This window comes from Lathamus discolor, chromosome 1 (genome assembly GCF_037157495.1).
Source record: "Lathamus discolor isolate bLatDis1 chromosome 1, bLatDis1.hap1, whole genome shotgun sequence".
Taxonomy (NCBI): Eukaryota; Metazoa; Chordata; class Aves; order Psittaciformes; family Psittacidae; genus Lathamus; species Lathamus discolor.
In genome coordinates this window covers 19,164,408-19,180,098 of record NC_088884.1, presented here as the reverse complement: position 1 = coordinate 19,180,098, position 15,691 = coordinate 19,164,408, and the positions used below count along the sequence as shown (strand labels likewise).

Sequence of the window (15,691 nt, the reverse complement as noted above, 5' to 3'; positions counted from 1 at the left end):
GTAGTGACAGGACAAGGGGTAACGGGTTCAAACTTAAACAGGGGAAGTTTAGATTGGATATAAGGAGGAAATTCTTTCCTGTTAGGGTGGTGAGACACTGGAATGGGTTGCCCAGGGAGGGTGTGAGTGCTCCATCCCTGGAAGTGTTCAAGGCCAGGTTAGACAGAGCCTTGGGTGGGATGGTTTAGTGTGAGGTGTCCCTGCCCATGTCAGAGGGGTTGGAACTAGATGATCTTGAGGTCCTTTCCAGCCCTAACTATTCTATGATTCTGTTACCTTTGTTTAGTCAGTGTGAAAATGTATTTAGAGTATGACAAGAGGCAGTTTTGTAAACTCTTCAGTGTCATGTTCGTGGCTGTATAACATTCTGTGACAGTTCAGAATGAAACCCGTAGTGATTTGTGCAGCCAGCTACAACAAATAAACATGTTTTACTGCTTACTATCATATTATGTGTACAGCACAGCAGACTGTCATCAGAGAAACTTGGATGAAACCATTTGGGTGAATGATGTAACTGCTAATATGAGAATTATCTTGGTAGTTTTATTTCTCATAAACTTGTGTCCTTTCATCTGATTCTTGATACAGATCTCTAACTGTATTTTACATCTGAATTATTTACAAAACAGTGGCTGAAGTAGGGGCTGCACTTTTCTTAAGGCCGCCTTTTTCCATCTTCCAAACGAAACCACAAAAACCTTGCCCTTGCCCAGACTCCTTGAAAATTGCATGGCAGTGAGTTGCAGCAGTGTGACTTCTGTTATTTGCTGGTAGGTTTGGATGCACACCAAGGTTTTTGGGGAGCTTGTTACTGTTTCTCCATACTCAGCACATGAGCTGAGTTGTATGGCTATTGTTAATGTAGTTCCTGTGCTGCTGAGTGAAGATCTGCCTCTGCCATAGGTGGTGTGAAGTGATGTATGCCTGGAGCCTCCTTGATGTCAGCTGGCACTTGAGGATGCTTAGCACTTATACAGTGCAGCACATATGCATGTTGAGTTGTAAGTGGGAGGTTGTGGAGGCCAAGCTCGTGTTGTGTTCTTGTGATTCCCCTGTGGCTTTGGAGCAGGAGAGCAAGTCATTTGATGGCGTTTGTGCTTGATAATCTTTTGTCATTAAACTAAACATCAGTCATGATTACGCAGGGCTATCTGGTGTTGCAAATGCATCTTTAATCCTGCAAGGTGTTTCTGCCCAGAGCCTCACTTCTACTGATTGGAAAGGATGTGACTGTTTTCCCCAGCACCTCCCCTTTGCTAGCAAAACGCTACCAAGCACTTGCCAGATTATGTGCTGTAAAACATACCTTTTGTCATCAACCTCTTGCAGAATTACTTTTTCGAGTTACCAAGGTTTGCTCTTCTCTGGCCCCTTCATTCAAGAGGAGCTTCTTGAGTATTTGCCTATTCTCTGAGCCATGTCTTTATGCTGCCCCACTTTGGCAAGTGTTACTGGCTTTCTTGCTCATGAATCCAGTGTGTCACAGCACTCTGGCTTTCAGGTCACTTGGAGTAATAATTCATTTTGGACTTTCTTCAAAATAAGATGCCAGAGGTGCTTCCCAAGGGATCTGTTTGGCAAGATGGTGTTGCTCGAATAATCTGTGTCTAACATCTGTGCAGCAGTGAAGTAAGTAAGGCATTGTGCATATACGTTTTCAGAGTAATGCTTAGCTAGCTCTTGCGTTGATACCGTATGTGTGTTGTGAGTGTAGCAGAAGTTGGTAACACCTGAAGGAGTTAATGATGGTGAGAGCATTCAGGGCACAGGGTAGGTGAGCAGGTGAGTTGTAGCATGGTTATCACTGGGGCTATGGAGGAATTTTCTTGCATGTAATTTATGTCCAGCAAGATACAGTAGTAATTGGCTGTTAGCTGTTTACATAGAAGGAAAACGGGGGACCTAAATGTCTAAAATCTTTTTGAATAGGGGGACCTTTCATAGAGAGCTTGTTCTTACAGACTGAAAGAGTGTTCATGTTGTTACATTATTGGTGAAGGTTATGTTTCCTAGGTGAAAGGGAGCTGTCTTTTTCTTCCAGTTGCTGTTTGTGGTAAGTGGAAGTGGAGTCATGTTCCATGATATGGTCATTAAGCGTTTCTTTAGAAGTCATGTGGCCATGTGTTGGCCGCAGCTTGAAGATGTATCTGCCTAGACTTTCCACTTACTGATTTTATGTGGGCAAAAATATGTACCTAGGGAGAGAAAATTCAAGCAGGAAAACAGTCCTTCTCCTTCGTGATTTCTGCCCATGGCAGTAGGGCTGGAACTAGATCTTTCAGTTCCCTTCCAACCCACCCAGTCTGTGATTCTATGATTTGCATTTGTAGCAAGTCCTAGCAAACTGAGTGATCTCTCAGCAGCTGGACTGTTAATTTCTTGTGATCTCTACAAAGTCCTTTCTGTCCCTCTGCCTTTTAGTTTGTTGCTCTGTGATTTCCCTGTTGCTTCTGAATCACCTGCAGGCTCCAGAATCCTTGTGGTAACACTTTTGCCTAGCAAATTTGACCTCTGTCGAAGAAGCAAACTCCTGCTTTCTTCCAAGTTTTTGCTGTGTGGGACTGTATTGCTGCATGTTGAAGGCTGAAAGAAAATGAGTGCATCCTGCAAGTTCCTAATGGAGAGCTGACTAGGCAACCCATCAGTCTGGTATGGGAGGAAGAATGTTATTTAGCAAGAGAACATTTTTCTGGTACAGTTTTTGTAGCTGGGCCATCTGGCTCTTGTTAAGAGTTGCTGGGGAGTGTGGTTTTGATGGACTTCTCACTCCTGAGCACCACTGCTGCAAAGCAAAGCAACCAAATTTATCTTTAGTATTTTACTCTAAACAGAGTGGAAGTGCAAGCTGACGTTTTCTGTGTATCAGCAGGCCTTGCAGGGAGATGTGGAGGGTAAAAAATGTGTTCTGTTGCTTTTTGGCCATAAGAAGGCAGTTTGTCTGCTTGTAGTCTTCGTACCTGTACTTGTGTTAGAAATGTGTTTTTTATTGCTTGCATGGTATATTTGCCTGATACTTTCTTCCAAGGAGGTAGCCATTGTTGAGAGGTTTATCTAGGAGATTCTAGTCACCTACTTTTCCTTGCTCCTGCAGCTTCCTGCAAATAATACAACAGAAAAAGCTCTTTACTCCTATTGTTCCAGCAGCTAAAAGAGATCCCACAGAGCATAAAGGATATCTGTACATGGTAGACTTATAGCATGCACTACCTTTCAGGACTATGCTTGCAGCATGCCAAGCACCTAGGGCTCTTGCTGGCACTGCCCAGAGCCAATGCAATGCCTGTACTTTGTGCATTGGTGTTGAAGAGCAGGAGGAAGCCATGGAGTAGCCAGTGGGACTTCCCATGAAATTTTGAAGGCAGAAGTAGCCTGCTGTGGACCTGCTGCAGACAACGGAGCCAGTAAGGACACACAGCAATTTTTCTTACACGTTAGGTTTGAACCAGTTAACTTGTTCTTCATAACAACTTTGGGGAAACATGAAAGCATGTGGGAAGCTAGCTGTTGAGGGCAACAGGGGTGATTAGCACTTCTCACTGATGTAAGAGGCTGTTAGTGCAATGGTGAGGTTTCCTGGCATAAGCTGGTACAGTGCATGAAAACAGTAGTATGCAGGAGAGCCAGCAGTATTCAGTGAGACCAGCTTAGGTCTCCCTCCCTCAGTTAGACAGTGGTGCTGCTGAAGGCCTGAGTCTGCCAGATTCAGCCCTTGAGTTGTGGTTCAGGCTTAGATCCTCATGTGAGATTGATATTCTTAAATTCTCCTTTGAGTATAATAAACCAGCTGAAATAATTTGAGAACTAACAAGCAGCATTAGTAACCTTAACTTTACTCCATTTTGTGTGGTTCCCTCTTGTCCTTGAAGGAGCTTGTAGCTGCATCTTTCACCCTTTGTCCAGGGAGCCATGCTCCATCTGTCCTGTGTGTGTAGGAGGAGACGTGGTGCTTCTGTGGCCAGAGAGCATGCACAAAAGTGGGGTGACTGCTGCTGTTCCATGAGCCCTCTTCCAGGAGGAAGGGCAAACTTACTCACCTATCCCAGTGCAAAATACATGGACAAGTGCTGTGAAGAATGCTTTGTCCTCTAGCAGTGACTCTGATACAGCAGCAGAAGAGCTGACGCTGTCATGGTGTGGTAGGTGTGTTGTGACAGTGTTGTTTGGGTTTGGCTTGTCATGAAAATCGGAGGCCAGAGCACTGGTAGATCCCAGGTGTGCTGGAGTACACAGTTTCATTGGGTGTAAACTGGAGCATAGGAAGTTCCACGTTAATATCAGGAAGAACTTCTTTACTGTAAGAGTGACAGAGCACTGGAACAGGTTGCCCAGGGGGGTTGTGGAGTCTCCTACATTGGAGATATTCAAGGCCCGCCTGGACAAGTTCCTGTGTGATGTACTGTAGGTTACCCTGCTCTTGCGGGGGGGTTGGACTAGATGATCTTTTGAGGTCCCTTCCAACCCTTGGGATTCTGTGATTCTGTGACAGAAATCCAGGTCTGTTGAGGTGGTGGCAGTTCTAAGTGGGGTTCTGTCTCAGGGATTTACTTGTCATAGGAGTAGTCCTAGGGAAAGTATAGTGGTTTTATGCCTCTTAAGAGCGTGGCAGGTTAGGGACTAAGCCACTTTGATGGTCTGGGGTTTGTAATTGAAGTGCTGTGAGTTTTATTGTCATCTTGTGGTTCAGGAAACTGTGGCATAGTGTTCATGGTGTGACTTTGTCTAAATGAGCAAAAATAATTATGTTCTTCTGAATTTTAACTCCAAGATAAATCTCCTCATCTCCTCTTGTATGTGTCAGTGTATCAGTACTATCCTGTATGGGGCTTCTGCTTATTCTTCACTGGCTGTGTACCTCAGCATGTCTTCATAGTTTCGTACAGACTGGTGGGTGTCACTGTGAGTCCGGAAAGAGTCACTGATTTTAACAAAACCCTCTCTGTTGTTTCTGTGGTGAACTGTGCACTGGTGGGACTTGAGGCAGCAGTAGCATCACTGAATGGAAGAGAAGTTATTCCAGGCATTTTTTATGCATGCTGAAGAGAAGATTGTTGTCACTGTCTCCCTAAATACTTGGGCAGAACCCAACCCTAAGCATATAGTTTTGGGAACAGTATGTGGTTTGGATAAATGAAAGGATGAAAGATATTACCAATGATTGATCTTCTACATAGTTATGAATGATCTTGCAATTTTTTTTTTAAATGCGTGATAAATAACTTCTTTTCTTTTTAGTTGATGTCCATCAGCGTATTAGGTGTTTCTGCCTGGATGAGAGACTACCTGAATAATGTTCTCACTTTAACTGCAGAAACAAGGTAAACCTTTCCTTAAACCTGTTAATCTGTGTGGGTGATTGATTGCAGTATATGTTGTTCATTCTGTATGGGAAGTTTCCTAGTCAGGATTTCTAGAATTAAGAAACCTTCGGTTGAGCTAGTTACTGTTTTTTTAAAAGGTGTATTTTTGCCACCATTTCTGGTATCAGTTGAACTTCAGAGAAGCAGGAAAGATATGAATTCAATCTTGTTTCATTCCTGTGCCTTTCTCTTCCGTCAGGGATCAATTTTTTGGCCCTTTGCCCGGATGTAACTATATTATATTGCTGTTTAGTTTTATATACTTTATTCAGTTCAGAGATTTAGGAATCCTGTTAGTTGTATTACAGTAGCGCTTATGAGCCAAGTGCAGGGTAGGAAGATGGCTTTCTCTCCAAAGAGATTTCAGATGATGCATTACTTTCTTGTACCTGAATGCAGCATTTGACTTTAAAATCATGTAGAATAGATTTCTCTGAAATGTGCAAGGTGCTGGAAAGAGCTCATCTGCTAATCCACTGTTTTCATTTTGATGGCTGTATTACATACATATTACATGTCATTTTTGTGTTACTACGCTTTTTTGATTATGGTTCTGATTGGCTTTAGGGTGGAGGAGGCTGTCATTTTGACTTACTTTCCTGTGGTCCACCCGGTCATGATTGCAGTCTGCTGTTTCCTCATCATGGTTGGAATGCTGGGCTACTGTGGAACAGTGAAAAGTAATCTGTTGCTCCTTGTCTGGGTATGTTTTGTAACCTCTAGAAACAGCTAACTTCTGATTTGCTTCAGCAGTGTAAGAAGAGTTTTGATCCACAGGCACTAGACAAATACTGCTTATTTTTTATTACCATGTTGAGTTATGGTATCAGTAAGGAATTGTAATTGCAAAGCACACAGTAGGAAAGAATTTATTGCCTAGACTGCATTATGCTGTGACTGAAAGACATGCAGTGTGTCATTTGCAAAAATCCACTTCATTTAGTAGAGGAGTTGCTGAGGGGAAATATAACTCAAACTCTTAAGTACTAATAATTATAGGAACATGAGTCTGAGTGCTCTGAAATAAACCTAATGCTACCCTTTTGGCTGTGTAATAGCTAAATAACCTAGACTTTGCTTTATCCACACAGTTGATTACATGTGTGTAGTAACAGCATTTGTAGCTGACAAAAGTTATTTCCGAGTGTATTCAAAAGCTTTGCCTTTTCTTATGTGGATGTGGAATTTTGCAGTTTCTTTTGGTTGTGGGCAAGTTTAGAAATAAATTCCTAGTACCCAGCTTTTTCCTTTGTTTGGAGGCTACATAATTGAGCCAACAGCAGCGGAAAAGCTATAGTCTTTCCTGCGCAAGGCTCTATGTACAATTTAACTGTGAGCAGACTTCAGCTGCCAAGGCAAACAAATGCCTTTTTCTTCATCATTAAGTCAGTGATTTTTAGAGCAATAAAACAAACAAACAAACAAAACCCCCAATGTCAAAACAAAAAAACCAAAAAAAGTCAAACTTGCACTAATTTTAAAGGTTTAGTGTTTTAAAATTTTTAGACTGTCCAAGATCAAGGAGTGCCATATACCAGTATGCTTCTTAGAAATCTAGATGGTAGTCCTTGCAGGGTTGGGCTTTGTTTTTTAACATGAGGATACGCAGGATTTCAAGCAGTCTTAAGCCTGAGAGAGTGGGAGCAATGGATGCAAAAGGAGGTGTGTAAGACTTGATCACTGTGATTACAGGAGAAGCTGAACAGGCAAAATCCTGCCTGAGATTTATGGATTTATACAGCCTTTGCTTTTATCTAAAAAGAAATATTTTAACTGCAGCTAAAACAATTTGGAAGCTGTCCTGGCTTTTGTATTAAAACGTCTTTTCATTTGAGAGGATGGGAGTAAACTTTATTTGAGATTTCCAGCTGAAATTCTGCAATAGAAGTGTTCCTCAACTGCAAGAGGGTAAAAGCTGTTTCTACTTTTGAACATTTGTAAAGCCCATATGCAGTATGAGGATTGTTATTTCAAAGCTATATAGTTAGGAAAAACTCTTAAGTCTGAATATTTTATAGTAATATAATAGCCACTCATTTTCTATTTCCAGATCTTAAACTTGCAACGTTAGAATCCATGGGAACAAGTTCTAAGACAGATGCTACTTACTTATGAGCCCTTGCATAAAAATAATGGATTAATGTAAATTCATACTCTATTTAGCAATGTTTCTTGCATACCTTAAAAAAGGCTTTGTACGTATTTGTTTTGTATAAATAGTAAAACTTACCCTTATTTTCTATAAGGTTGTAAGATTATTTTTACTAAGATTTTTTTATTTTGCAGTGGTGATAGTTTTTATTGTGAGTTAGGTAGAAAGTAAAACTATATGATATAGACCAGTGTTACATAGTATCTGGGGAAAAAAAGTCATAGCTTTTGGTATAAGCCTTGAAAAAGAAGTTGTAACTAATTAAAAAGAAAATGAAGTTAAAACTGGTTTTGGCCATCAGTTTATTTAAACTGCCAGTGAAAAGAAGAAATAATTTATAGCTTTTCATGTCATCTGGAAATAAGGTGTTTGTAGGCAGTCAAATGATACTAAAACAAAGCAAGCGTTTGTATCATTTTGTGTGGCAATATTTCATTCTCGGGAGCTTGAGAATTTGTTCTTGCTAAGCAGACTGATAAGCAAAACTAAATGGTATCTTCCTAAGTATGTCTTGTCTTTGATTAATTGTTAAAGAAATAGTCATGTTACACCACAGAAGTATGCAGACATAAGTCAATGCTTCATTCATCAGACTAATCAGAAAAGTGATGGATCAACAAAATGAGCTTTTGTTCATCTAGAAGAAAAGAACCTTCATGTAAAACATGAACAACCTCTTCAATCATGCTTTTAATCTTTCAGAAGTACATGAACAACCATAATGATTGCATGCAGAGATTTTTGGACACAAATCTTGACGTTCCTGACAGCATGCTAATTGCTAGTGCTAATGTTAATTAAATTGGATTTTTGGAAAATCTAATAAAGCATAAGGACCATAAAATATATAGATATTATGTTGTTAGATATTTTAGTACATCTGAATATATAATTATTTTCATTTGTTTTTCAAACTTTATCTGGCAATTAGATGCTTGAAACCTTCCCATGGGGCATGAATATAAACTGAACTAATGTTTACTCAGTTTAATAGTAAAAAAATATAACACCTTGGTCTTCTGCATGCTGTGAATTATTTGTAGAACCAGCATTTTAAAACTGTTATAATTTGATTTTAATTGCTTCACAAATACTAAGTCCTGAAGGCTGGTTGGTATAAAAAGCCCATGTATACGTTAAGTGTCTATAATATCATTTGGTTGTATGTCATGAGTGATGAGTGTCCTCATGTAGAAGTGGCTGTGATGCCAGCCTAAACTGGAAGATCTGGACTTTTCCTAGACACTGACTTGAATGTAGGAAAAGTCTGAGAAGCTAGAGTCCAGGTTTTATGGTGCTTGTTACAGTTTTTCAAAGAAGATTCTTCAAATATATTTTGTTCAAGTCCAGAACCATCCTTTTCCTCTTCTGAGGCTCTGTCCATTTTGAATTGGTTTTAAAGTCTGTTGTTCCCATAGCCTAGCTAAAAACCAAACAGAACACAGCACCCACACCCACCTAAACCCTCTCCACATATCTTCTTTAAGAACAGTAACCTTAAGTGTACCTGATTTTTCTTAAGTTTTTGTTTGATTAAGAACAGCAAGTGTAAACTCCGTTGCTTGACAAGAAGAGCTTCATGAAAATACCACTGGAAAATATTTTCCTGGCTGGAGCTTTCATTGCAAATTCTGGCATTTATGAGTTTTCTGTAATTACAGGATTTAAACAGCACAGGATTCAAATTTGTCTGCATATGTTTTCACAAAGGGAAAAACTGTTAGAAATATTTGATGGTCAATAGGGCAAATCCTATTACTGATATTTATGATTAAGTTGGCAAAGAAATAACTATTCCTCAGAGCTAGATGTTGTTAGATCCTGTTTGTGTGTGGTCAAATAGCTTATTAACTCACTTTTGCCAAAACCTGGTTATCAACTGGAACTTGCCAGACTAAATTGTCTGTTAATTGAGTTGAAACACAACCAGACAAACCATCATTAAACTAAACTGATCTTTTCTTTAAAAGCAGACAAATACTTCATAAAAAGAAATTATACTATGTTTTGGTTGAAAAGGTAAACTGGAGATGTGACAAACCTAGCTTGAATGTAGCTGTCTCATGTCAGCAGTTCTCAGGCAGCTAAATGCAGTGTTGGTGAATGTAGTTTCTGTGAAGTCCATCTGATGATGGCTACGTTATTTGTCCTGTAATAATAAAGGGTATTTGTTCTAATCCATGTGGACTCTTACCACAGTCACAGCTGCTCCAATACCTTGTACTAGCATTTGGCACTGGAATTGTTATTTACCAACCAGAAATATTTCTTCATTATTTTAACAACTGAGCATTGAAAAGGAAAAAATAACTGACGAGCATGCTTGGTGTAATCCCATACAGTTTAGAACTAAACAGGACAGAGACTGGGTTCATTTTCATGTTTTGTGTCTTTTTTCAGCAGCTCATTTACAAATATAATGTGAGCAGAAGGAAAATGGAGATTCACAGGTCAGATTGGCCTGCCTTGCGGAAGGGCTGGTTTAAGTGGGTTTATAATACTGTAGTACATGTTTGATGAGAGGCTAGTACTGCACTAAAATTTGAATTCAGATATTCAATGGGTAAATAAGGAGCTGGACGTGTAGTTTGCATTTTTAAGTGCTGCTTATTTGACATTCCACTTGTAAGAGAAAATATTTGTATTATACTCCAGTAGTTTCAGATATGAGCAACTTTCTCGAGAAAATAAATATGGAGGGTTTTTTGGTTTTTTTTTTTTTCCTTCTTTCTATATTTCTAACTTTCAGTTCAAAGGGAAACTTTGAAGAGATGTCTAATGATGACTACTACAGGCATCTTTTTTTGTTTGCCTTGAAATGTGATAGATAGTAACCTGTTTTTCTGTTCAAATTGGGAGTTTTTGAGGTTCAAAAGGTTAAATTTTGAGAGTGGTGACACTGTGGCAGCTCCAACACCACAGAGCGAAGCTGGGCTTTGCAGGGGGGGCTGTGCTCTGCAGGGCTGCCAGAGTGGTGAAGTGGACTGTAGTGGGTCTGGTGAAGTGGACTGTAGTGGGTCTGAAGTCCAGTGACAACTCCTCAGACTAAGTGTGAGGTGTGGTTTTTTTGACCTTGTCTTCTTCATCATAAATGTGCAGCACTGTGCATGTACTTACTCAAAGGCAAGTACTTTGAAACGGTGCCTAATTTTCTTAACTAGGAGGGGGAGCTCACAGATGAGAGATTTGGCTGGCACTGTGGGGTTTTGGGAGGCATTTAGAGATGAAGGGTGCTGCCTGTTGAACAGACAGCAATAGCAGCTGTATATTTGAGCAGCATGGAGGGAAGAGTGTTGGGGTGGAGCAGTATGACAGGAATTGAGCTGTTGGGAGTGTCCAGGTCTTCTTGCAAATGTTTGGCTTAAATCCAAATATTTGCTGTGCTCACAGTGATGATCTGCTTCCTTCACCCTAGCATTTAACCGCTGCCTTGAACGCACAGCCCTGTTGTAGCAGAGCAGAGGCTCTGATGCAGTTACCTAGTGGCTCAAAGTAACAAGAACTGTCTAGCCCCTTAAGCGCTATTGAGGGGAATGCCTTTGATTTACTGTCTTGGTTTCAACTGGGATAGAGTTAATTTTCTTTCCATTAGCTGCTACAGGCATTAGTCTGAGAACAATGCTGATAACACACTGATGTTTTAGTTGTTGCTAAGTAATGCTTGCCCTGATGAAGGACTGCTCTGCCAGTGAGGAGGGGCACAGGAAGTCTGGAGGGAGCAGAGACAGGACACCTGACCCAAATCAGCCAAAGGGGTATCCCCTGCCATGGCATGTCATGGCCAGTATATAAACACATAAACAGGGGAGGTGGGGGAGAGTGGATAGATGGGAGGAAAGGTGACCAGGAAGGGCAAAGCACTGCTTGGGTCAGGCTGGGTATTGGTAACCAGGTGGTGAGCAATAGCATTGTGTGTCACTTTTTTTTTTTTTTCTTGTGGGGTGGTTATTCCTCCCTCTCTCTTTATTTGCTTTCATCATTACTATTATTATCATTATTGTATTATTATGTTGAATTATTAAACTGTTCTTTTCTCAGCCCATATTTTTTATACATTTTTTTCCCCTGCTCTTTGGGACAGTGATTGAGCAGCTGTGTAGTACTTAGTTGCTGGTTGGGCTTAAACCACAACACAACAGCAAGCTCAGAAAGCATGGTTATGATGCTGTCAATTAAAATAGTTTGGTTTTTTTTTCATACTTCTGCAATAGTGAAGAGTCAGTTGCTCATCCTTTAGGAAGAAGGTACAGTGCGAAGTTGAAAGATGAATATCTGTCAATATTAGTATTTTATGGTTCCAGAATGTTTTTGGCATGAAACATACTGCCTGGAATTCTGTGGCACACTTTGCACTGTGTGCTATACTTTTAAGCTCAACTAATGGAGTTACTATTTTTCTTGTTCTTGGGGATGTTTGGCCTGAGTATTGGTTTTACTGTGTGTCACTGTGTCCAGACTCATGACTCAAAACTTTTGTAGCAAGCCTTGTTCTTTTTATCTTTCTTGTTCCTGTCCGTCCATCGCCCACCCCACACCCACCCCCTTCCCCCCCATTCCCACTTATTACACTGTTAATACTGCTTCCTCCCTCTCAAGTTCTTGAAAGTCATTGATACCAAAGGCAGAAGGGACTGAAATGACACCAGAACTGAAAAGGTTTCTGGAATGATGCTTTTTGTTGAATAGGGGAGTAAAGGTAGTAATAGAAGGGTAGGTGAAGTGGAATGATGGGTGTGGGTACCAGGAAGCTATTGAAAAGACAGGGATTGGTAAGACTAAAGGTTCAAGGGACTGAGGTTGTTGAGGCTAGAGAGCTGGGAATGATACCAGGATGGGAGTGAGAGGTGCTGCATCTTGACAGAGGAAAGAAGAGAGGGAGCTGCGGAGATATGTTGTCTTGCTGCCATAGTGTACGTTTTCTCCACTGTCCTTCCTAACTCCTCTTTTCTCATTGCTTTCCCAGCTCAATTCCTTTTTTTTTTTTTTTTTTTTTCTCCTCAGGGAATGGGAGAGTCCCTGAGAGTGAGGAAGGAGTAAATGAGTAAACAGATCCGCAAAGCCCAGCCAAGCTCAGTGTCTTGTCTGAAATGCAGCCCAGCCCCACCACTGGGGCATGCCTTGACACTGTAGTTCAACTGCATTCTTGTTGCCACAGACTGAGTGTGGAGTGTGTGCCCTGACAGTTAAATTAATCTCGTTTTCTTGCCTAATCTTGCCCTTTTGACTAATTAATCACAGAGACACTGTGCTGTGTGCACGGGGGCTGTGGTAAGAGAGCACTTCTTCACTGAAAATGGTGAATGCTTGAAGTGTTTTTGGGCATGCTGAGGCAGAGTTATTGTGTGTCAGTACCAAACTAGTCTATTTTACAGGGAAAAAGGACTTTCCTTTGATTTACTTGGCAGAAAAATAAAGAAGTGGTAGAGAGATGAAGTGTTTTGAAAATCTGTGTGGAAGAGGAAACTTTAGTTTTTAATAAAAAATTCTATGAAGTAGGAGGAAGGGAATATTTTGAGCTGTGAGGGAATAATGGTCTAATGTCTATCTTTACCTATGTCCTGTTCAGTACTTTACCATACCCTCACAACAACCCTTATTCCTCAGAGTTCACTGACTTTAGGTAGTTGAGCCTTGAGCAAATAAATCCTAATAATTATCTGAAGTGTGCATTTTCTTATTTTCAAAGTAATACCTATTTCTTTATAAAAGCAAAAATTAGCTATTAAACATTTAAAACAGATCATTAGTATCTCACAGAAGAATTGAGGTTGTGAACAAAGTCCTAAATATTCATAAACAATTTTATTTAGCTTTTGGAAAAGCACAGGGGTCAATCAAAAGAACTTGGACACATACTTTAGAAGATTATAATGTTCATTGCCATAATTTATTTTTTTTTAATTCAGGAAATTATTTACAAAGGTTTCTAGGAAAAGTTGTAACTCATAAAAAACTTGGACTTTGCAAAGCTTTGTGATCTGGTAAAAAGAATCTAAAATAATAGGGATATTTGATTATTTTGCTGTGGAATGTATTTATTTTGAAGAACTGGATGGCATTTAGTAGCTGTTATCATAAGTTGGTTGTTTCAGCCCATTCTTTTGTTGACTTGTGACTGTTTCTCACAGATTTGTGTTGTCAAGCAAGCAAACCAAATTTTAAATTGGAATGACAAATGAACTGTTAATCCCTTCAGGGCAGGGCTGAGGGAGCTGGAAGGGAGCAGGGCAGGCAGGGGAAAGTTTGTGCTGCCGGAGTGGATAAACAGAGGATTTCAGTTTTCCATGCAGCTTGTCTGACTCTGTTTAATGAGTGCTTCATTTTTAAAAGATATAGCTGGATTAAAATAACCGTTAAAATAACCTCCTTACTTTGTAAGCTGTAATAAATAAAGGAAACCATAGCTTGTAACTTACTGAAGGACGAGGGACTTCTTACTGGGTTTTGCACAGAAAGAGTCTGGTTCCTGTTGGTGATCTAGTGGTGGTGGTCAGGGTGCAGACAGATGTCTGGATGGCTTGTGTCTCCAAAGAACAAGGCTGATGCTCTCAGGCTGTTAGCCTTTGGGAAATGCTATGCATAAGCCTGTTAAAATCTTCTGGCATTTGTTTTACATACCATATACTCTAGTCTTTCAGAGATTCCCGTAAGGTTTCATTCTGCAGCTGCCTTACCCTTGGAATCTCATTCAGACCTTACCCTTCCCTCCCCTTGCTTTCCTTGCCTCTCTTGCCATATGGACCATGTTGCCCGAGAAGGTGGTATGAGTGCCAGACAGCAAGTCTGAGGAGGCTGGACTTGCTGATAAGCTACTTTTCATTTGCTCTGACATAAGGACATAAGGGTTGTGTTTTCTCTTGAATCAGAGGAGGAAAAAAAAGCTTTATGTCTTGTGTAAGAAAACAAAAACTCTTGGGAGGAGAGTGGTAAAGTGTGAGAAAGATGTTTATTAAATTAAATGCAGAGCATGTGAATGATGATTCATTAATAAGTACGCTGGTCCTTCAGAGAAAGATACATTTGCTCAAAAATGGAAGGCTTTCTACAGTCTTGTAGACCAAATTCTCCAAGTGAGCATGACTGGGCATGTGTTCGGGTCTTTGATTCTCCTTGTGCATGGGCTAACAGCCCACTGATTTTACAGGTTATAGTAGCTGAATGCTGATGAGGCATTCCATAGGCGATTGGCAGAAAAATTGCCAGGCCCAGCTGTGGCAGAGCAAGAAAAACACACATGGTATCACTTCAGGAGCATACCTGTGTATGCATGGCTTTGCAGTATGGCTATCCTTACCTGCCTGGGCTGCTTCGCACCAGAGGGTTATAGTGACTTGTGGGTCACTAAGTACCTACAGCCATAAAATTTATGTGAGGGCCTCTGCTCATAGCTTCATTTCTAGCATAATGTTTACACTAGAGTTTGGAAGGGCATCCTTTGAAGATAGTCATGTGGTTTTTGTATCTCTGCCAGTGGGGTGATTGAGATGGCTGATAATAAGGCACGGGGTATTCACTCTGCCCTGGCTATTGCACTGAAGACAGCTGCTGCAGGACACAAGAATTTTAACTTTAGTTTTCCTTTCCTAAATTTACTTAGGATTTAATATTTCCACTGTCAAAAAAAAAAAAAAAGAGAAATCAGTGTTCTTGGCAATACTTTGGAGAAGGGTATTTGAAATGGTGACTGGGGTGGGAGGAGGAGCAAAAAAAAAGCTTCATGCTTTATATCCTTCACTGCCATTGCCTGTCATTGCCCATCATTGCATCATAAAAAAAATCCTGTACTCTGCAGTATAGAAGGCCATGAGGGGGCAGATTTTATGTTGAGAGGCACTTCATGTGTGCGCTGCTCACTGTTGCTCTCAGAACAGAATGGGAATTGTTGGAGCAAACACCTTTTAAACAAATGCAGCATGTCTGCAGTAGTGATTTTGTGCTTGGATTTGCTATATTTTTGTGTGTTTATATCTGAGTGGTTGAGATGATCAAGAAAAAATGTGTTCCTGTAATGTGTTTGGTGCTGGTGGTCATTCGCTTAGCTTGGTAGAACAAATAGAAGGAAAACTGATAACTTAATTAGGCTAAATTACTTTTGTAGTTCAGTTTTTAGCCTTAGATTGAGAAATACGAGGACATTTTGGGCATACGCCGGAGTATGTATGCTCCATGTATGGAGCAG

At 40.3% G+C, this 15,691-nt stretch overlaps 1 protein-coding gene across 4 annotated transcripts in view; it reads left to right on the top strand.

The window, feature by feature from the left end:
* Window positions 1-15,691, top strand: part of TSPAN12 (tetraspanin 12) — a 47,105-nt gene that overhangs the window by 9,974 nt on the left and 21,440 nt on the right. For all 4 annotated transcript variants that reach the window (XM_065660530.1, XM_065660755.1, XM_065660601.1 and 1 more), the window contains 2 exons: window positions 5,236-5,318; window positions 5,928-6,063. In XM_065660530.1, the coding sequence (XP_065516602.1) occupies window positions 5,236-5,318; window positions 5,928-6,063 (219 nt within the window). The remainder of the gene's footprint in view (window positions 1-5,235; window positions 5,319-5,927; window positions 6,064-15,691) is intronic.